General features: G+C 34.6%; 1 protein-coding gene across 1 annotated transcript in view; it reads left to right on the top strand.

Annotated features, from left to right (window-relative positions):
- Positions 1 to 23,160, top strand: part of lmx1al (LIM homeobox transcription factor 1, alpha-like) — a 71,980-nt gene that overhangs the window by 37,220 nt on the left and 11,600 nt on the right. The window contains exon 4 of the mRNA XM_056452807.1: positions 19,747 to 19,979. Coding sequence (XP_056308782.1) covers positions 19,747 to 19,979 — 233 coding nt within the window. The remainder of the gene's footprint in view (positions 1 to 19,746; positions 19,980 to 23,160) is intronic.

Here is a 23,160-nt window from a genome sequence, read left to right as displayed (position 1 = left end):
TTAAGTGGTTTTCTTAACTGTCTGCGTGTCCCTTTTTTTCATATCTTACCAATAAAACATAAAAAAAGCTCACAATTTAGTTGGCAGAAACACAATTTATATAAAGTCTTTGGCCTAAAAAAGTTTGGTCTTAGACTGGAAGTTGAAAGGTTCAATTAATTACATTCAATATTCAATATTTCATGTTAAATATTAATTTTGCAGATATTAAACTGAGCCTGGTTTCTCTCAAGATTTTCTTCCTTAACTTTCGTCAATTGTTAAAGTTTGTTCCTTGCCAGTTACCACTGGCTTGCTTGGTTTTGGGACTTGTGGAGCTGTACATTGATGGATTTGCTCTTCAGTGTTTGGACTTTCAGCAGTAAAAATTAAACCATACTGAACTGAACAAAACTCTGAAAACTGGACTGATACTGTTTAAGTTTACTAGAACTTAATGTTAAGCTGCTTTGACACAATCTTCATTGTAAAAGCACTATAGAAATAAACATGAACTGAATTGAATTAATAAAATACAGATTTGCATTACAAAACAGTCCACACAGTTATGATTGATTAACACTGTACTATAAATATGGGCATACAATGCACAGGAGGTAAGTACAAAATGCACAATGTACATCACTGAGCAAATAAAAACATGCAAATGTACAACAGTGAAATTCTAAACAGATGCAACTTTTTGCATTTAAGTGGTGATGAAACATGAGCACATGAAGATTGAATAAAATGCTTTTTTTTTTTGCTAAATAGCAGAGATTTGCTTTTATATTTTGATATATAATATGCTCATATAGTCATAGTCAAAAAATATTCTAAGGGGTTGTTAAATTTAGGTGAAAATCAAAAAAGCTGGCTATGACTGGCAGGGAAAGTACAAAATAAAAAAAATAATTTATTTTAAAGATCCTTTTGTGGAATGGAAAGGTTGAATGGATATTAAAGGCTTTTCAGAAAAATCTTCACTGCCAATAAAACGTCTATAAGAGTGTACTGAAAGAAAAAGCTGATTATTATATGCATATATTTTTTTGTCTGTTACACTATCAATAACATGAACATTTCATTAATGGTGGAAACAGATACAACATGTATTCATTAAGCACATTTTTAATGCACTGAACTTTCTTTAAAATGCTTCATTTAAATAAATTTCATTGTTTATAAATATAATGTACATTTACTACACTGCTCTTAGTGATTATCTGTGATTATGAGTGTTTCTGATACACCGACAGATTGCGTGATGGCAGATTTTGATCATTATGCACACATAATTCATTCTTGTTGTCCCAACACAAATTAAGTTAACTTAACAAATGTAAGTGAACTGAACATAAAACAATTAAACTGTCCTCCACCAAAAATCTTAAAAATTGAGTTGTTTCAGCTCATTTTAAATGTGTAGTTTGAACAAACAGCAAATGTGATTTTTTTTTTTTCTTTGAGTGTTGACTTTGGTTTTTTGAAACGTCAGGATGTGCATTCATTTCTAACAATTCATCTTATCGGAGTCAGCTATTCTGCTTATACTACGGTTACCACAACTATACACAGTTCAGATGTTGAATTTGAGACTTTTATTAGGTTTTTGTCCTGAACCCTCTGTTTTGTGTAGGACTGGGTTTTTTGCATCTCATCCAAAGCCTTCTGATTTGTTTTGATGTGATTGTTGTATGCTCTGAAATAAATTAAATCATTTTGTGTAGTGATAGGAGACTAGCTGGAACTACGTTAGCTGTGCTGTTTTAACACAATTAAGTGAACTGAACATAAATTAAGTTGTCCCCAAAAAATCTTAAGAATTGAGTTGTTTCAGCTCATTTTCATTAAGTAGTTTTGAACAAATGGCAAATGTAATTTTTTGAGTGTTGACTCTGGTTTGTTGAAACCTTTGGATGTGCATTCATTGCTAACAATTCATCTTATCGGAGTCAGTTATTCTGCTTATGCTATGGTTACCACAACTACAGACAGACACTTCAGGTGTTGTATTCCGAGACTTTTGTCAGGTTTTCATCCTGAAACCACTGTTTCGTATGGTACTGGGTTTTTGCATCTCATCCAAAGCCTTCTGATTAGTTTTGATGTGATTTTTGTATGCTCGGAACTACTTTAGCTGAACCGTTTTAACAATTTTAAGTAGATTCAACATAAAGCAATTAAATTGTCCCTTAAAAAATCTCAAGAATTGAGGAGTTTCAGCTTTAAAAAAACATTTTTGTGTGTGAGCGTAATCAAACTCTCAATGTTTTTTCCTTGCTTATAACATCATAGAAAACTATTGTGAAGTTTTTTCTTTCATAACCGAAGTGAATAAAACAGCAGTTTGCGTTCACCATGGTAGAACTTTGCCCAGCTGTGTCGACCATCCATGAGGCTCCATCAGTAACATTAGTTAATGTATTTGTTACTCTGTTTATTAAATACAACTCAATCTAAATACATTTTTTTTAAAAATGACAGTACATTGTCCTATGCAGCCCCGCACAAGACATAAACATGTCCAAAGATGAACTAATTCTCTTGAATATTTTTGCTAATTTTTTTTCTGTCGTTTAAAGGATATTATGCACAGAATGTGACTCATTCATTTATGTAGCCTTTGTTTGTGGTTATCCTGATCTGTTTTAGTTTTGGCGTATTGAGTTGACCTAGTTTTCAGCAGGTTTCTTTCTTTTTCTGTACTGCTTGTCTGATTGATTTCTGTCTAGTGTTTGATTTTATTTTGTCTGCATGATCTTCATTTCTGTTCGTTTACAGTCAGTTATCATTGTGTTCAGGTGAAGTTGTTTGTACATTTTGTGATGTATGGGTGTTTGGAGGTTTTAAATAAATCGTATACTGATGTGCTTGAATCTGCCTCTGCTGCTAAACTGGGTTGACAGTTTTGCTAAATTGTAAGCATGTTTATTATTATTTGTTGTAATTAGGGGGGGAAAGGGGAATATTTAATATGTCTCTGGATTAGTTATTAATTGATGGACAAAATTTAAATGGATAGTTCAATCCTTAGTGTTTTTTATTTATTTATGATAAACACTAAGATATTTTGAAGATTTCGGGAAAATGGTAGTTATTTTTTCTCCCTACTATGGATGTTATGAACTATGCCTTTGTGTGAATTACTTATGATTAATTAATTAGTACATTTTATTTTGCGACTACAATATTTTTATTTTCTCCATGTGTGCTGGGCTCCAAAGTACACATTATTGTCAATGTTTTATTACAGTTCTTCATGCAAATATTCCAGAAGTTTGGAAATGAAGAGTTCTTCAAGTGACATTAAAAGTATTGTTTTATTGCACTTTGAAATACCAAACCACTTACACTAAACCTAACCTAAAAAAACAAATGTGCAGTAAAGATGTTTTTTTTTTTCCAAGGCAACCATGCCATATTTACTTCTTATTACAGTACTTTAAACTCTTTTGATGAAATGTGTTAACCGAGTGCTCTCTCAGCAGGCACAGAACGTCAACATGACATCAAATTGATGTTGTACCCCAGTGTTGAGACGTTGCATTTTGTTTGGAAATGAAAATCAGGTTGACATCAGAACCCAACATCAGGCCAATGTCCAACCTGAAATCAACCAAATATCAACATCTAATAATGTTACAGCTTGGCGTTGTGTGGACATTACCAATATGACGTCTATCAGACGTTGGATTTTGGTTGCCATACCTGACGAATAAATGTCAGTACTTGACGTCAATATGACGTTGGTTTAAGATGTTGGCTCGACATTGGATTTGTGTCACTTTCCAACACAACCTAAAATCAACCAAATATCCACGTCATTTGAAATTAATGGAGATCAAATTAACGTTGTCCTTAGATGCTGGCTAGACATTGAATTTTGGTCAAATCATGTCACAACCAAAATAAGTCTATATGAGTCTCGCTCCAGGTAGTTGGTTTGGTGTTCCACACATCTCCTCCCATCAGATTAACATCCGCTGAAGATAGATATTTGAGAAATGTAGTGAAATTTCGGTGTTTCTTCTTGACTTCAATATTTACTTATGTCACTTCAGTTTTTGTTCTCCAACTCTGATTCGTTGCTGAATATCCAATTAGAGAGCTCTTGTTGTGTTAATGTTGGAGCTCATTGGCTCAACTAAGCATGTAGAATTCCCGTAGGCCATCAGCTGAAAAGAGCTCTCTGATTAGTTATTCAGTGACAAATCAGTGCAGGAGAACAAAAACTGAAGTGGCGTAGCAAGCAAACTATCCGCTTGTTAACTGTGATGTCACACAAAGCGACTTCTGGGTCCAAACGCTCTATCAAAATGTATGGGGAGACTCATCAAATGGTAATAATAAACATTTATAAAGCAATATAATACTTTCGTAAATCATGACCTCAATATACTGTATATAACCATGCCTAATATCAGATGGCCAGAAAGTGGTTAATTTTTAATAAATTGTTAAAATTTTGGTATTTGTGATGTAGAGTATAAAGTCCAGAGTCTGTTGTGTACACCATGATTTTATATAAAATTCACTTTAATGTGTGATAGGACTAATAAAAATAATAAATTTTTTCTCAATTCAAATGAGTAGCGCCTTGGACCCGGAAACAGTATTTTATACGTCACGACCTAACAAGTGGATTCAAGTTAAGAAGGAACACAGAGAAGCCAGCTGTCATTTTGCAAAATTTCTCAAATATTTGCAAACAATATGGATTACTAGATTATTAGACATATTTGTATGAGTGAATCCCTTAGTGGGGAGTTACAATTACTGTGACAGTGGTGCTTAATTTTTTGTATGCAAACACAAGTGTTTACAAAATGTTTACTTCAATAGTTAACTTGTTACGTCACTTCAGTTTTTGTTCTCCCACTCTGTGGGAGAAGTGTTTACAAAATGTCCACTGTTCTGTTTTTTCACATTTTTATGAATTAAAATAAACATTTAGCCCCCATCCACATACAGTCCTCCCCTAGCTCAAAAATTACTCATTCAAACTACTCAAACCAACCAAACATACAAATCCAGACAACAATGCATGAACAACATAACAGAAAAAACAAACAGGCAGAAATAAAAATACAAAAATAATACAAAAATATGGGTAAATAAATGAGCTATGTGCTCTTGGCAGCAGATGTGAGAAATAGCAAGACAAACAAGAATGTTAAACACTAGTTGGTGTGTCGCAGGCTTAAGTTCTCAAATGAAATTTCTGCCATCATTTGCTCATACTTTACTTGTTTCAAACCTTTATGAGTTTCTTTCTTCTGTTGAACACAAAACATTTTTGAAGATTGCTAGAAACCTGTAATCCTTGACTTGCATAGTATTTGTTTTTTCCTGCTATGGCATTCAATGGTTACAGGCTTTCAGCTTTTTTCAAAATATCTTCTTTTGGTGTTCAACAGAGGAAAGAAACTCATAAAGGTTTATAATCACTTAAGGGTGAATAAATTGTGAGTACATTTTATTTTTAAGTGAACTAACCCTTTAAAAGTACTTTAATACCTAAAGTATAAACATTAAGTACAAAAAAAACAGTAACAACTTTTGTATCTCTATGATACTATGATATCTCTATGTTATGCCTTAATATCTTAAAAGATATTTGGTTCCAAATCATGCACTACGGTAAAAATGTGTATTGATGTGAGAGTATTGTGCAAGGAGGTTCAGAAGCGAGTCTTAATTAATATTTTTAGCGAGTGTTTAATAATAATTTACCCCATAATTATAATTTTAGGAAAAAGGTGTGAAGGTTTGTTTGTGTTTTATTGCCTCTGATGTTCACATCAGCTAAAAAATGCAGTAAATCATGAACTTTCGTTTTGAAAAATATATTTCTAAACAATTATAGTAAAATATAAATATAGTATAGTAAAAGTAAAATGAATTCTTATTAGTATACTTACCTTATAATTAAGGTTGTTAAAATACTTATATATCGCCAATTTACTAATACATTATTCAATTGGAAAACTATTGCTAACATTATTTAACAGAACTGACTTAATATGAAATAAAACAAGAATGCATGTTTATTAACTGGCATTATACTAGCATGTGTCTATTGAATGCTTGATTCTGATTGGCTGACGAACATGTCTAAGGGGTTTTCAAATAAATGTACAGCTAAAGTACACTGAATGATTTCAGTTATTTCAGAGCATTCAACAATCACATCAGAAGGCTTTGACAAATGTCTCAAAGTACAACATCTGAACAGTGTCTGTAGTTGTAATTAACTTAATCATAGTATTAGCAGAATAATTGATTCCAGTAAGTTGAATTATTAGAAATTAATACACATCCAAAGGTTTGAACAGACCAGAGCCAACGCTAAATATTTTTGTTCTAACTACTTATTTATAATAGCCTGAAACAACACAATTATTCAGTTTTTTGGGGGGACAACTTAATTGTTTTATGTTTAATCCACTTAAATGTGTAAAAACTGATTAGTTAACTTAATTCCTTCATGTTGTCCCAACACAAATCGATTGTGTGAAACTCAGCAATTTTTACAGTCAATTATTTACACTCAAAGATTAACATATACTGTAACATTAATTAATACGTGACACAATGTTAACTATTGATAATAATAACCTTTATTTAACCAGGTAAGTCAATTGAGAACCAGTTCTTATTTACAATGACAACCTGGCCAAGAGGCAACATCAAAATCAGATACAGTACAAAGCAGCAGGGACACAATACAATAACAATTTCACAAATGCAGATATCATAACATATAAAACTAACGCAAAACTAAAAACAAGCAGTGATCTTGTACTATTGACTGGATTGAACTTTTAAAAGATGATAGTGGAATGAAAGTGCTGAGCTTTAAAGTCTGCTGCAGATGATTCCAAGCATCAGCAGCAGAAAACTGAAAAAAATAGCAAACTTTGGGTATGCAAAGTTTAATAAAACTGCTAGAGCGCAGATTTCGACATGATTCCTGAATGTTAAAAAGTGCTTGTAAATATAGTGAGTTTTTCTGATAAAAGTTTTGTAAATGAAACCAGTGAATTTGTCCACATGATTGAAGAGAAGGCCAGTTCAATAAAGAATACAGTTGACAGTGATGAGTATTAAATGGAGCACCAGTAACAAAATGAATTGCTGCATGCTAAATAACATCCAGTTTGTGAAGGAGAGTTTTTGAAGCTGATCTGTAAATTAAATCCCCATAATCCAAAATTGGTAATACTGTTAATTTGACCAAAATGCTGCTTTGAAGAGTGCGTAAAGGAAGATTTGTTTCTGTAAAGAAAACCAATCCGGGCTTTAACCTTTTTGAGCAATTCATTTATGTAAATTTCAGATGTCAGTTTCCCATCTAACCAGGTGCCAAGATATTTGTAGCAGTCAACATAATCAATTTCAGTACTGTCCAATGAGGACATTGTAGGAGGAAACTCAACATGTGGTAAATTTCTATTAAAAACCATACATTTTGTTTTATTAGTATTTAAAACTAAATTAAGTTTGGTAAAAGCGCGTTGGATGCTTAAAAACTGGCTTGCAGTGAAGAAAGTGCTGTAGTCAAAGAAAAACTAGATGTATAAATGATGGTATCATCAGCGTATAGATTTATGTAAGAATCACCTGCAGCAGAAGCCATATCATTAACATAAATGTTAAAAAGTGTATGCCCCAATATGCTACCTTGTTTTTAATTGAGGACAGGATTTCTATCCAACAAATTTATTTAACACCAACTAAAAAACTATTTACACAATTAAATGTAATTGAGTTGGTCCAACATGATTTTATCAAATAAAAGTTTAAATACATTTGTAAACTTAAACTCAAAGGTCTGATAATATGATGTGTCTATTGTGTCATTTATTTCGAAGTCTCTTTCATTTGAAGTTATCCTAAATGAACTAAAAGAGTGATTTTTAAGCATATTTGATGAGTTACATAGTTGAGTGAGACTGATCTCAGAACTCACTTTATAGGGCAGTTATTGCTCACTGAGCAAAGCAAAAACATCATTTTGCTAATTAAGCTGCCAACACTCAAAACATGGGTGCTTCTGCAAGATGGTAACCTCAAAACCTTACATGGAAATCTTTTAAATCTTTAAACAAAAGTGAAGATTCAACTCTAACAAGTCTTTCTATTAACTTTAAACACCTTAGATTACTTTTTTAGGTCAACATTTCCCTCTATATTTGATTTTGGTTGAATTGAATTGGTTTGTCTGCATGATCTCCATTTCTGTTCATTTACAGTCAGTTTTCATTCTCTTCAGATTAGGTTGTTTGTACAATTTGTGATCCTGGTGTTTTGGGGTTTTAAATAAATCATATACTGCTGTGCTAAAATCTGCTTCTGCTGCTAAAATGAGGTGACAGTTTTACAAAATTGTGGACATGTTGTTGTTGTTTGTAGTAATTTATCTATTGTAATTAAATGAAAATAAGGGAATATTTATTAAGTCATAATTTATAATTGAATTTTGAATAAGGATTATTAATTTGTGTTCACAATTTTAATGGATAGATGTTTTTTTTATTTATGTTAAACAGTAAAGAAGATATATTGAAGGATTCCAAAGGAAATATTACAGCAATTTAGACGTCAAGATTTCTGCAAGTGACGTTAAAAATGTATTTTTTGCATTTTAAAATAACAAACCACCTACAGTAAACCTAACCTAAAGAAACAAATGTGCAGTAACTATGTTTTTTTAAGCAACCATGCCATATTTACATCTTTTTACAGTACTTTAAGCTCTTGAATTGTGTTCTTTGCATTACATTTACCAGATAAGCTAAAAGCACGTTTAATATGGTGTTAAATCCAAACATTCTCCCATTGTCACCAAGACCTGTTAAGTTGACTTAATTAAAACTTTCTAAATTGTATTCACTTTTATTCAAATAAAGTCGACTAATCGCTTTTACAGTGTGATTCCACACTGCAAACAATGATTCATTGGATTTACAAATTTTTTTTAAGGTCAGTGGTCGCAAACAATTTATATGGGCTGAATTTAACCAAACAAATTAAGTTGAAATTTAACACATTTAATTTGTTTGTTAAAATTCAGCCCATATAAATTGTTTGCGACCACTTACCTTAAAAAAATGTGTAAATCCAATGAATCATTGTTTTCAGTGTATAAACCTAAAACTATTGATTGTCATTAAAGACAGCAATCATCATAAGAAATGTCATTTCTACTTTACTGCTACCTTGAAAGACAGCACATTTATTAGCGAGCCTGGTGAAATGTTCATTATATGACCAATAAACGACAAACGTAACCTTCTGAATTCACCGGAGAGCAGTTTGGAGCTTCAGATATTGTACAGTCGCACTGTTTGTTGTTTTATTAGCATCAACTCAAATGTTACGACGCGTCTCAATGCAATCAAACATAATTACTCAATTAAAGTAAGCATGCCACCAGTTGATTATCACTTTAATACTTTTTATTGCACTGAATTGATCGCATGCCAAGTTAAAAAAAAGCTTATTTATTTATTTGTTAATTTATTTATTTATTTATTTTAAAAGTAAGTGACAATGCCGGGCCAGCATAATATGTGTCAGTGCTGAACGGTTTAGCTGCTCACCTGCGCTTTCTCCTTGGCGTACGACTGCTCGGATGTGTACATTTTTATCAGCTACCTGTTGGTTTTCTCATATTTCATCATTGTGAATATTGGTGCGCGTGTGTAGGGGAGGGAGGGTGGCGGTGGCGGTGGGTTTGTGGGGAATGCTGGGAGATTTTAATAACGCAGAAGCAGTGCAGTGAGATTTAATAAAAGAAGATGATGTGATTACTGAACCCTGGCTCTGAGCCACCTTCCCTCACAGCAATATCCGCTCTCTTTCTTTCTTTCTTTCTTTCACGCACACACATACACATGCACGCACGCACACACAGCTCCAACCTTTGCAATTATGTGTACATGTATGATTTACATACTGGCTCTCTCTATATATACAGCATGCTGCAAAAGTGTGTGAGATCAACCTCGCAACTATGACAGTAAGTGTTTGATTATGTAAAATTATGTGTTCGTGCATGAATTAGGCCCCCTCCACACACATTACAATTTGGCTATAGATTCATGTAAAACTTTATTGAATTGACATCATAAACACAGCTCGTAGGAACAAAGCGCCTGATTTCCTTCCTGAACTCGTAATTTCTCTCCCTGAGGTAGTTTCATTCTCGGTTAACTTTTGGTTTTGAATGCTAAAGTGTGAGATATGGACTTCTCTTTATCGCAAATATCAAGTTTCAGCTGAATTTTTATTTTGTTTTGATGCTGAATGTCTCAAAATAAAACTTTAAACATGTTGTGTGTTTTGCATGATAAAAATAGTGGTTATTTTATGATCGATCAATAGTCTCTGTGTTGTGATCATTTTTAAATACACCTTAGATTGTCAATATTGTATCCAGATGTTTTGTAACGCTATGTAGTTTATATATGGCAACAGTGGCGCAGTGGGTAGCGCTGTTGCCTCAGAGCAAGGTCATTTGTTCAAGTCCCGGCTGGGTCAGTTTGCGTTTCTGTGTGTAGTTTGCATGTTCTCCCCGTGTTCCCGTGGGTTTCCTCTGGTCTCCGCCACAGTCCAAAGACATGTGATGTAGGTGAATTAGGCTTAGTGTATGTGTGTGTGTCCTGGTCTTCCAGGTTGGGGGTTGAGCGTTGGGCTAACAACCCACCTCATAAAAAAAGAAGATGTTACGATACACCAATTTGGTTCGGCTAAACATCAACTTAAGTATAATATGTAGTTTATATACACTATTAAAAATGTCCTGTATATGAATAATAAAGTAGTTCACCAGTAACTTACTGTAAATCAATTACAGCAAAAAATACATTATTTACATTTACAGCATCGTTTATCTTGCTGTAAGTGTATTTTCAGTATGTCTTTTATCTTAAAATATATAATATTACTTAATATCACTTAAAATGTACAGTAATTTTCACAATGGAACTTTAAAATACAGTAACATACTGCAGTAACAGTCCTACATGAAAATACAGTACATATTACAGTAAAATACTGTGTCATTTACAAAAATCGTTAACAGTGTAAATATAAATAAAGTAATATCTACAGCAATGGAAAAAAGAAACAAGAGACCACTTGACATTTTTAGAAATGTTTCTAGAAAACAAAATTGACCAAATTTAGGATTTATTAGAAATGGATTTGAGTAAAATATCGATCTTTATTCAATTTTATTAATCTGAAAACACTTCTTTTAAATTTCAAATTAAAATATTGTCACTTAGAGCATTTTTCCTCAATAGTTTTGTTATTAAAAATCAGGGATCTTTCACCAAATATGATTTCTTGACTCGTCTGAATTGGTATTATGTTATATAAGCTTAAAGTCTAAAAACACAGCACTTTTTTTTCTTAAATCTACTCAAAAAAAAAAAAGAAAAGTTTGGAAAAGTTAAGTGAAAAGTTAAGTTTGGAAGTCTTTTCATTTATATGAGCAATACCACATGAGAAACAGTGCGATAAGGCTGTATATCGGCACTGTTGGTAGGTGTGCGTTGTATTTGAATGATTCTCTTGCATAATGTCTAAAGTGATGTCAAAAAAGGGTGATTTTTTTTTTTGCTCACATTTTAAGATTAGAAGGCTGAACGGCATGAAATGCCATCAGTCTACAGAGATATTTCCCAGTATTTCTCTGTTGCAGTCGGGAGATTACAATAATTAACCCCAAAAAAGCTAAAGCAGCAAAATCACTACCAGAATACTGTTGTGTTTGCGATAAGGAAAAACGCTAAACGCATGCGGGCATTTCATCTTTCTTTCTGTTTACCGATCTAGTCTGCAGTAACGAAAACAGGAGATGCATTAGAAACAAACAGATGGCCAACCAAAAAGTAACACTGTCATACAAAGAGTGGCCAACACAAAATACATACATTCCTGATATGCGAGTCCCATCTCACACTCAATACACTACATTTACTATGGTATAAATACAGCGCTGCAACATACAAAAGAGAGAGATCTACTTTGAACGTCACTTACCAGATGTTTAATGATTTGATCAACTGTAGTTTAAAATTACGCTGATGTTTTCTCCTCTAAGGGCTTATTATGTGGTCTCCGTTGCCATCTTGTGGATGGACAACGTCAACCATATTTGCTCTGCTCAGTATGACAGATGCCGAGGTACTGTCTCTCAGAAATTATAAAAATTTAAAATAGGCACTATCTTTATACATAAACTGCATAGATGCAACCTAAACAAGTACATCATCGCCTAAAAAAAGCATTTGTTTGTCCAACAGCTGCTATATTTAACTATAAACTTTAAAGAGTTCATTGATCTGTTGTCACCATATGTGGGCGGAGTAATACAGAAGGGGGAAGAGACTGGAGGAGTTCTGATAATGCAGAATATCGCACAGCTATCAACCAATCAGATTTGAACTGTTGTATAAATGTACACAAAATATATAAGACTGTAGGAGTTCTGATAATGCAGAATATCGCACAGCTATCAACTAATCAGATTTGAACTGTTGTATAAATGTACACAAAATATATATATATATATATATATATATATATATATATATATATATATATATATATATATATATATATATATATATATATATATATACATACATACAACCATGAAGTGTCATGATCTTATTTTGTCTTTACAATATTTCACAGCCTTGAAACTGTGATGATAATTGCATATAATAATGTATGTTATAATGCAAAAAATATTTTATTTTCTTAACTTGTCTGAATTGGTATTACATTATCTAAAGGTGAAGTCTGAAAACAAGAATTGCTATATTTTAAGTTTGGAAGTTGTCTCTATTTTTTAATGTATATATTCACCAACTCACAACCGTGAAGTTTCATGATTCATTATTCTTACTGCTTTGGGACCACAATGACTTGAAACTGTGATAATGCAAAAAAAAGCTCAAAACAGGCTTCAGTGTTTTAACTTTTTTTCTTATTTCTGTCAGCTTTGAGGTGAAATGTGTGTTCTTGACAGGCGGATTCACTCATGGACTCATAAAAAAAGAAAGAAAACTCTTGGTCTTTGATCTGGGTGTAGTAGGTGGTGATTTGGGTAATTTGGTATTTTTGGCAGATGGATTGAGACAGATTAGCCATAGCAGCTGCGTTTCGGACAGGATCATCACATCCGTGCAGATTAGAGGCTATAATGTGTGGACCTGGCTGCCTCTCCCTTCAGCAGATTTCAGAGATGACACCTTCATCTCCTGCACTCCTCAACAGACACACACACAGACACAGACACACACACCAGCACTCCTGCCATCCGTCTCTGCAACTGTCATCAAGTCTGTGTTATCCATCAAACGAGCATTTCATCTGTTCCTCAACTCCAAAATGTTTGGGGGTTTTTTGTATTCATCTCAGCACATGACATCATGCACACTCTAAAACATGCCGGGTTATTGTAACTCAACATTGAGTCAAATATGGACAAATATGGGTTAAAGAGTGTAATTTAAATTTGAATCTAATTCTAAAAATTAGCTCAGTGTTGAGTTTGTCCATATTTGGCTCAACAGCAGGTTATTTATTTAGAGGATAGGCTTTCCTTTGCTTCTTATATGTGTAATTTTGTTTTCATTAGTTGGCACTGGCCAAAATTTACTCAAATTTGCTTAAATGTGAAAAAAAAATGTATATACAACAGTGCACTATCACTATTATTATTGCTAATATTCAGAGTTAGAGATCTGAATACAACTTTTAGCATGAATATTTAAATTCTTAAATATTTATTGTGATTCTTGCCGCAATTATTATTGTTTCTTTTCCTTTAAATTATTCCTGACAACATGAACAATTGATACATCAATTTGAATGGCATTTAAACATATTTCTTTGGAGCTGTGGTGAAAAATCAATTGGGAAATCGATTCTGCATTGATTCAGTGATTCTCAAAATGCATCGCTAAGCTTTTAACAGCAGATGATGCTGTATGCTTTACAAACAGCCATACATACAAATACCGTTTGAATCTAAGATAATCAATAGTAAAATTAGAAAAAGTTTAAGCAAAATACAAGAGGGCATATAGTCGTGTTTATAGTAATCTTGTGACATACAAGCAAACTTACATAACTTTACATGCATTTGAGTTTTAGGTTTAAAAACAGCCTAGAGCACCATCTACAGTTAAAAACTAGCCTAGAGCACTAACTGCTGTTAAAAACTAGTCTAGAGCACATCTACTGTTAAAAACTAGCCTAGAGCACATCTACTGTTAAAAATTAACCTAGAGTGCCATCTACTGTTAAAAACTAGTCTAGAGCACATCTACTGTTAAAAACTAGCCTAGAGCACATCTACTGTTAAAAATTAACCTAGAGTGCCATCTACTGTTAAAAACTAGCCTAGAGCACATCTACTGTTAAAAACTAACCTAGAGCATATCTACTGTTTAAAACTAGCCTAGAGCACATCTACTGTTAAAAACTAGCCTAGAGCATATCTACTGTTAAAAACTAACCTAGAGCATATCTACTGTTAAAAACTAACCTAGAGCACATCTACTGTTAAAAACTAACCTAGAGCATATCTACTGTTAAAAACTAGCCTAGAGCACATCTACTGTTAAAAACTAGCCTAGAGCATATCTACTGTTAAAAATTAACCTAGAGCACATCTACTGTTAAAAACTAACCTAGAGCATATCTACTGTTAAAAACTAGCCTAGAGCACATCTACTGTTAAAAACTAGCCTAGAGCATATCTACTGTTAAAAACTAACCTAGAGCATATCTACTGTTAAAAACTAGCCTAGAGCACATCTACTGTTAAAAACTAGCCCTAGAGCATATCTACTGTTAAAATAACCTAGAGTGCACTACTTAAAAACTAGCCTTAGAGCACATCTACTGTTAAAAACTAGCCCAGAGCACATCTACTGTTAAAAACTAACCTAGAGTGCCATCTACTGTTAAAAACTAGCCTAGAGCACATCTACTGTTAAAAACTAACCTAGAGTGCCATCTACTGTTAAAAACTAGCCCAGAGCACATCTACTGTTAAAAACTAGCCCAGAGCACATCTACTGTTAAAAACTAGCCCAGAGCACATCTACTGTTAAAAACTAACCTAGAGCACATCTACTGTTAAAACTAGCCTTGAGTGCCATCTACTGTTAAAAACTAACCTAGAGCACATCTACTGTTAAAAACTAGCCCAGAGCACATCCACTGTTAAAAACTAGCCTAGAGTGCCATCTACTGTTAAAAACTAGCCTAGAGCACATCCACTGTTAAAAACTAGCCTAGAGTGCCATCTACTGTTAAAAACTAGTCTAGAGCACATCCACTGTTAAAAACTAGCCTAGAGTGCCATCTACTGTTAAAAACTAGCCTAGAGCACATCTACTGTTAAAAACTAGCCCAGAGCACATCTACTGTTAAAAACTAACCTAAAGTGCCATCTACTGTTAAAAACTAGCCTAGAGCACATCCACTGTTAAAAACTAGCCTAGAGCACATCTACTGTTAAAAACTAGCCTAGCACATCTACTGTTAAAAACTAGCCTAGAGCACATCTACTGTTAAAAACTAGCCTAGAGCACATTTACTGTTAAAAACTAGCATAGACCACATCCACTGTTAAAAACTAGCTTAGAGCACATCTACTGTTAAAAACTAGCCTAGAGCACATCTACTGTTAAAAACTAGCCTAGAGCACATCTACTGTTAAAAACTAGCATAGAGCACATCTACTGTTAAAATCTAGCATATAGTGCCATCTGCTGTTAAAAACTAGCCTAGAGCAGATCTACTGTTACAAACTAGCCTTGTTTGGGTTATCTACTGTTAAAAACTAGCCTAGAGCACATCTACTGTTAAAAACTAGCCCAGAGCACCAGCTGTTGTTAAAAACTAGCATATAGTGCCATCTGCTGTTAAAAACTAGCCTAGAGTGCCATCTACTGTAAAAAAAAAAAAAAAAAAACTAGCCTAAAGCACCGACTGTTGATGATAACTAGCATATAGCGCCATTTGCTGTTAAAAACTAGTCTAGAGTGCCATCTACTGTAAAAAAAAAAGGTATTGTAGAGCACCATCTACTGTTAAAAACTAGCATATAGCAACATTTGCTGTTAAAAGGTAGACTAGAGTGCCATGTGCTGTATAAAAAAAACATTGATTTATTTGTTGCACATTTTTATTACCTTATTGGTATTTTGAGTTTGGTTAAAAGATTGTTGACTTTGTTGCTTTATTTATGAATTATTTAAAAGTTGGCCAAATAATTTAATAGCTAATTATTAAAGTTCAGAGATCAGTTCAAACTTTTTTGAAGTCAAAGGGCCCCTATTTTACCTCTTTTTCAAGATTTAAGATAAGTCTTTTGTGTCTCCAGAATGTGTCTGTAAAGTTTCAGCTCAAAACACCCATCAGATTATTTATGATACTTTTCAGAAGTTTGAAATTTTCTGCTCTAAACACAAGGTAGCTGTTTTTGTGGCCTGTGCCTTTAATGCTAGTTCTCCCCGCCCACCGTGCCTGTCAGAGTGTGCCTTAATCTCCGCCTCGGCTGCATCAGATAAACAGCACAGTGACAGACATGAAGGAAGCAGATCTCGCGTAACGTTTGTGAAAAATACTACAGTAAGAACTTTCCCAATGGTTATTTGATGTATTTGTTGTGGAGTTAATTCAAGTCTTTCTGCAACTATGAGTCACACACAATGTCGTTACAGTTTTCGCGCACATACACAGAGACACACACAGCGGACACACTGTTAATATCCACTGCTGTATGGATATATGTTAATGTACATAATAAACCTGATTTAACATCCACAAACCAGGATTGAAGCGTCTTTGTATATAATTGTACTGACACTATGGGGCTGTGGTGATAAAGACGGTAAAATTGCTGTAATTCATTACAAACATGCACTGTTTCTAAAAACGTTTTAAATTTGTAAAACTCATTCTTGATCACATTTTATGATGATTGATGATCACAGAGAGATGAACAGATCTTTTCATCTCAGTTGCTTTGCGCACGTCCTGTCTTGTTGACATGAATATGTGTTACTTTCGGAGACTTGTTAATACGAGGCTGTCAATCAATTTGCTGGGCGGGGAAACCGTGCTCCTATGTCATGTTGCATTTGGCCTCAAAATAGGGAGGGATTTGGATCCTATTTAAACATCAGAAAATTTTTAAAAAGAGGCTTATTGTGTTTCTATCACTACAATATGACTGTGGACACACTATACCTGCACACAGTCCTGTCCAAACAGCTTACGAAAGATGATTTTCATCATAGGTTCCCTTTAAATTCCTCATGAACAGGAAGTTGCTGAGACTTTTATTTCAGTATGTTGATGTACTTTCAACTGCAATGTAATGTTGAGTAGATGCACTTTCTTTTTGTGCATCATTCCCTCATAGCAACTAAAGGTAGGAGGGGTGTGGCTAAGAATATTGGGGCTGACGCCGTTAAAAACTGATATCAACAGATGGACAGCCACTCCAAACATGAATGCAAATGGACAGATTTTGATTAAAGATTACCAAAACAAACTTTTCTTGTAGATTAACTTCCTTAATTGACCACCTAAATGATACCAATGTGCACTAGCAAAATAAACATTATAAATGTAGTTTTTAAAATTAAAACCATTGTTCAATGTACGTTTTCGTATTTTGTTTTTGCAGTCATGCATAAAAATGTGATATAATATCGGCTATCAGCCTCCAAATCTATCTCAAATCTAAATAGTTATCAGCCATCAATTAAAAATTCCTCATCGGTGTGTGCCTGGTTTATATATATAGACAGTAACTTCATATTTTGGGGTGAATCATGGCTGTTGCTTTGGCTTAATGAAATGTACACAAGGATTAGATTGCCATCGACTCCATATGAGCATCTCTAGGTTCATCTGTGGGTACCTGTCAATACGGATGAGAGTACATCAGCTCGGCCCTATATAGGTGCTGCTGAGAGTGTGTGTGTGTGTGTTTATTGGAGTGTGTGAAAAAGAGAGAGGAGAGATTAACCCCATGCTATCCTCAATCCCTGGTTATGAGTTTACAGCGTCTGTCTGGGCATCGCACTGTTTAAACAACAATCTAATTAATCCTGTCTTTATTAGTTTCACGGAGCTGGGGAGGAGGGAGAGCGGGAGGACAGGGAATTCTGGCAGAAAATACCAAGCGGCAAGGGAGGGGAGAGACGAGGAAAAAAACAAGGGGTTTGCTAGGGATTGAGGAGCCAGAGAGCGCCTTTAAAAGCAATTGTGTGATGGTGATGAGCAAAAACACAGCTTATGGAGAGCAGGAGGTGGTTGTGGGCATTGCTAATGGGACACTCGTGAGCGCTTGCCCACATTTTCCCTTCAAGTATCTGAAACTGTATGGAACCTGTTCAGTCTCATTTACAAAAGAAAATTTATTGACCCACAACACAATTCACATTTACAACATAAACATTTACACAAATATAATTCGTAAATTCAAAACCTGATTTAAAAATACACAAATTCGTAAATGATCGACTGTTTTAAAAAACACAAATACACACAAATATATTTTACTGAAAAGACAGGACACTTCTGTAAAAAAATACAGCGTGTATGTGATGCAACATAACAGTCATTGAAAATAAACAAAAGCCAGCTCTTGTTTAAATGCAACTTGAGAAGGCAGTCAATTGTGTTTTTTATTATTTCTTTTTATTTACAGTTTAATATTCTGCATTTATAGAGATTTCTGGTCAAACGGCACTCAAATGACTTTTGCTGCTTGTTTAAACTACTTATTTAAAACGAGATGAATCAACACTTTTTGTGTGTTTTTGGGGGGATAACTTAATTGTTTTGTGTTCAGTCCACTTCAATTTGTAAAAATTATTAAGTTAGCAATCGATTTGTGCTGAGATAACATGATGTAATGATGCAGAAGCCAGCGTTTCTTTTACAGTGGACGTTCAATGTTTTGAACTCTGTAGTTAATAAAGGGAATTTTATTGACATATTTAAGACCTTTATTTACATTGACATTTTAGTTTAAAGCTACATAAAGAACATACTGTAAAATTGGGTAATAATCCCGCAGCCCTTTTTATTTTGATGATTATTTTGGGTAGATAATAATGAGGTAAATCAAGTTAATCTAAGTAGCATCAGTCCAATATGTGTTCATCTTATAATATTCATAATAATGTACATTTTTATTCTTATATGTATTTAGGCGTTTTGTACAAAAAGCTTTGCTTGCTAAAAAACCCTTCATGAACAAAAATATATATAATTACATATAATTCATGTAGTAAATTGTGCACAGCAGTTTCTCATTGGTGATCAGGCTATTTCTATGGATGTCTGTCATATACCACACACAATACAGCAGGTTTATAAGCATAAGTACACTCAGAAAATGACTTTTGCTGCTTGTTCAAACTACTTATTTAAAATGAGCTGAAACAACACAATTTTTAAGTGTTTTGAAGGGGGCTCAACTTAATTGTTTTATGTTCAAATTTGAAAAAACAATTAAGTTAACTTAATTTGTGTTGGGACAATTATGTGGAACCCATCATTTTGTACAGTGTAATAAATTTGTTAGGTTGCTGGTGTGATATTTAGTCTATTGTCAAATATTGCCACCCAGTGTTACAAACAAAACACTGCATAAAGCCACCATTCAGGATCAGAATCATTGAATAACTGTTTGTGTGTGTTTGTCAGGTTGTTTGTGCGTAAGTGCAGCGCGTGTCTGCAGGCGATCGGCCGCTCGGAGCTCATCATGCGAGTGTTGGGACAGGTGTATCACCTGGGCTGCTTCAGCTGCTGCGAGTGTGAGCGCCGCCTGCAGAGAGGAGATGAGTTTGTGCTAAAGGAGGGACAGCTGCTCTGCAGAGGAGACTATGAAAAGGAGAGAGAGATGCTGGCCGCCATCAGCCCGGCACCCACAGAGTCAGGTAAAACTCACTGAACACACAGAAGAGCTGGATGATGGACACTACTGATCGAAGAGAGTCTTTAAAAGAAGTATTTATTTGATCAAAAGTACTGTAAAAACTGTAAAACAGATAGATTGATAGACAGACAGACAAACAGACAGATTGATAGACACATGGACAGACACACATACATAAAAATATATGGGCAGAAAGATAGACAGATGGACAGACAGATAGATAGATAGATTGATTGATTGAAGGATTGATTGATTGCTTGATTGATTGATTGATTGATTGATTGATTGATTGATTGATTGATTGATTGATTGATTGATTGATTGATTGATTGATTGATTGATTGATTGATTGATTGATTGATTGATTGATTGATTGACAGAAATTATAGACAGATTGACAGACAGACTGATAGAAAGATGGTTAGACAAACATTAGATAGATAGATAGATAGATAGATAGATAGATAGATAGATAGATAGATAGATAGATAGATAGATAGATAGATAGATAGATAGATAGATAGATAGATAGATAGATAGATAGATAGATAGATGGATGGATGGACGGACGGACGGACGGACGGACGGACGGACGGACGGACGGACGGACGGACGGGCAGATAGATAGATGGATGGATGGATGGATGGATGGAAGGACTGATGGACGGACAGATAGACAAACAAACAGACAGACAGATAGATAGACAGATTTACAGACACACAAAGATATATACAGACATTTTTGCAGATTCACATTTTCATGGAAACAACTTTTTTGGATTCTTTGACATCAACATTTATTTAACACAAAATCTTTTTTTTTTACACTGTTAATGATATTTGTAAATGGCACAGTATTTAACTGTAATATAAACTGTATTTTACTATATTAACTGTAACTATATTAACTATTATTACTATATAAACTGTATTTTACTGTATTTTACTTTACTAAGACAGTTATGCAGTATGTTACTGTATTTTAAAGTTGCATCGTGCTAATTACTGTATTTTTTACAGATATACAGTACAATACTGTAAATACATGTACAGCAAGATAAATGATGCTGTAAATGTAAATACGGTGTTTTTGCTGTAACTGATTTACAATAAGTTACTGTAGATTCTACAGGAAATGGTTAACAGTGTATATAGACCCTTTACACATATCCGGGTTTCTCAGTAGCGGACGGCATCATAGTTGGGCAAACTTAGGGTGCTTTCACTCCTGTTTGGTTCCAAAACAGGCATTAAAATTGTTACAATGTTGCACTTTGTACTTTGTGCTGTTCTCCTTCACACTGCAAAGTTTCTAAATTGATCAAAAGAGCTAAAACAAGTCACGTGCGACTAAACTCTTCTCACATTGGTCAGAGTTTCATGGTTTATTTTGCAGTCCTGCTCAGCTGTCATGCATCCTTATTTTAATTTATGACGATGAGACATTATAATTGGAAAGCTGCACTTTTTTTAATTTTGGTGGTGACACCCACAGACATCGTCATCAATTATAAATCAGAGGTAACTCTCTTATACAGAGCCCTTGGCTATAATTATGCATTATATGCTTTACATTATAGAGAGAAATAACCGATAAACCAAGACTGCTGTTTTCCTAACGGATAAACAGCTCTCGTTAATAGTTCAGCATGCTTTCACTTTCGTATTTGACATGAAACATTTACCGGTAGGAATGGCATCCTGCCCTACTCATTCTCTCTTCATATAGCCATATACTGTATATGCCTATTACATATCCATAATACACTGTGATATAGCCGGGCTCGGATCGTTTTGCTTTCTCACTACAATCGATCTGCTTCAGAGTTCATTTCAATCGAGCCGAGACCACCTCATTTAGGCAATATCAGGGTGCTTTCACACCTAGACTTTTGTTTTAGAGCCTGTCACGTTTCCTCAGTTAGCGCGGTTCGTTTGACATATGTGAATCCAGCGTTCACGCTCGGATCCGCTTCAAAACCATTGGTCTTAGATCGCCTGAATGAGGTGGTCTCTGCTCGATTGAAAGGAACTCTGGAGCATATCGATTGTAGTGAGAAAGCAAAGTGATCCGAGCTCGGCTATATCATAGTGTATTATTGATATGTAATATGGCTATATGAATTATGAGTAGGGCGAGATGTCATCATTCCTATCGGTAAATGAGCATGTTTCATGTCAAATACGATACTATTAACGAGAACTATACGAAACTATTAACGAGAGCTGTTTTTCTGTTAGGAAAATTGACTGAACAGCAGTCTTTATCTATCCACCATTGTTTCAAACTCTCTTCCTCCATCTTGCAAACTCTTTGCACTTGATACGAACAGTGCCACTGATACAGTAGCATCATGTCTAGACAGACTTTGTCCTCTTACATCCAGGCCAGCCCGTGCCAGTCCTCCTGAACCCTGGCTCTTTGATGTTCTCCGTGAGCATCGCTCAAAACTTCGGGCTGCAAAGAGAATTTGGCGAAAAACTAAAAATCCTGAACAGCTCATAACATACCAAACTCTTCTGTCCTCTTTCTCGGCTGAGGTTACTTCTGCAAAGCAGACATACTTCCGTCAGAAAGTCAACAGTGCTACCAACATACTACTACATACTGCTACATTCTTTTGCACCAAAACTGCAAAAATCAGTGCTCAATTTGCTGCACCTACAACAAACATGCAAGATACACCACCAACTCCACACACACTCACCTCTTTTTCCCAGCTCTCTGAGTCGGAGGTGTCCAATCTCGTACTATGTAGCCATGCAACCACCTGTCCGCTTGATCCCATTTCCTCTCATCTCTTGCAAGCCATCTCTCCTGCAGTCATACCAACACTGACTCACATAATTAACACATCTCTTGACTGGTTTATTCCCTACTTTATTTAAGCAGGCTAGGGTAACCCCACTGCTAAAGAAATCCAACCTGGATCAAACGCTACATGATAACTACCCGGCCGGTTTCCCTGCTTCCATTCATGGCCAAGATTTTGGAGAAATTAGTGTTCAATCAAGTCCTGGACTTTCTTACTCAAAACAACCTCATGGACAACAAGCAATCTGGCTTTAAGAAAGGCCACTCAACTGAGACTGCCCTGCTCTCGGTCATGGAGGATCTCAGACTGGCTAAAGCAGACTCTAAATCATCTGTCCTCATCTTGCTGGATTTATCAGGTGCTTTT

This window comes from Danio aesculapii, chromosome 3 (assembly GCF_903798145.1).
Source record: "Danio aesculapii chromosome 3, fDanAes4.1, whole genome shotgun sequence".
NCBI lineage: Eukaryota > Metazoa > Chordata > Actinopteri > Cypriniformes > Danionidae > Danio > Danio aesculapii.
The sequence above is the reverse complement of the archived record's forward strand: the minus strand, read 5'-3'. Positions and strand labels throughout refer to the sequence as shown.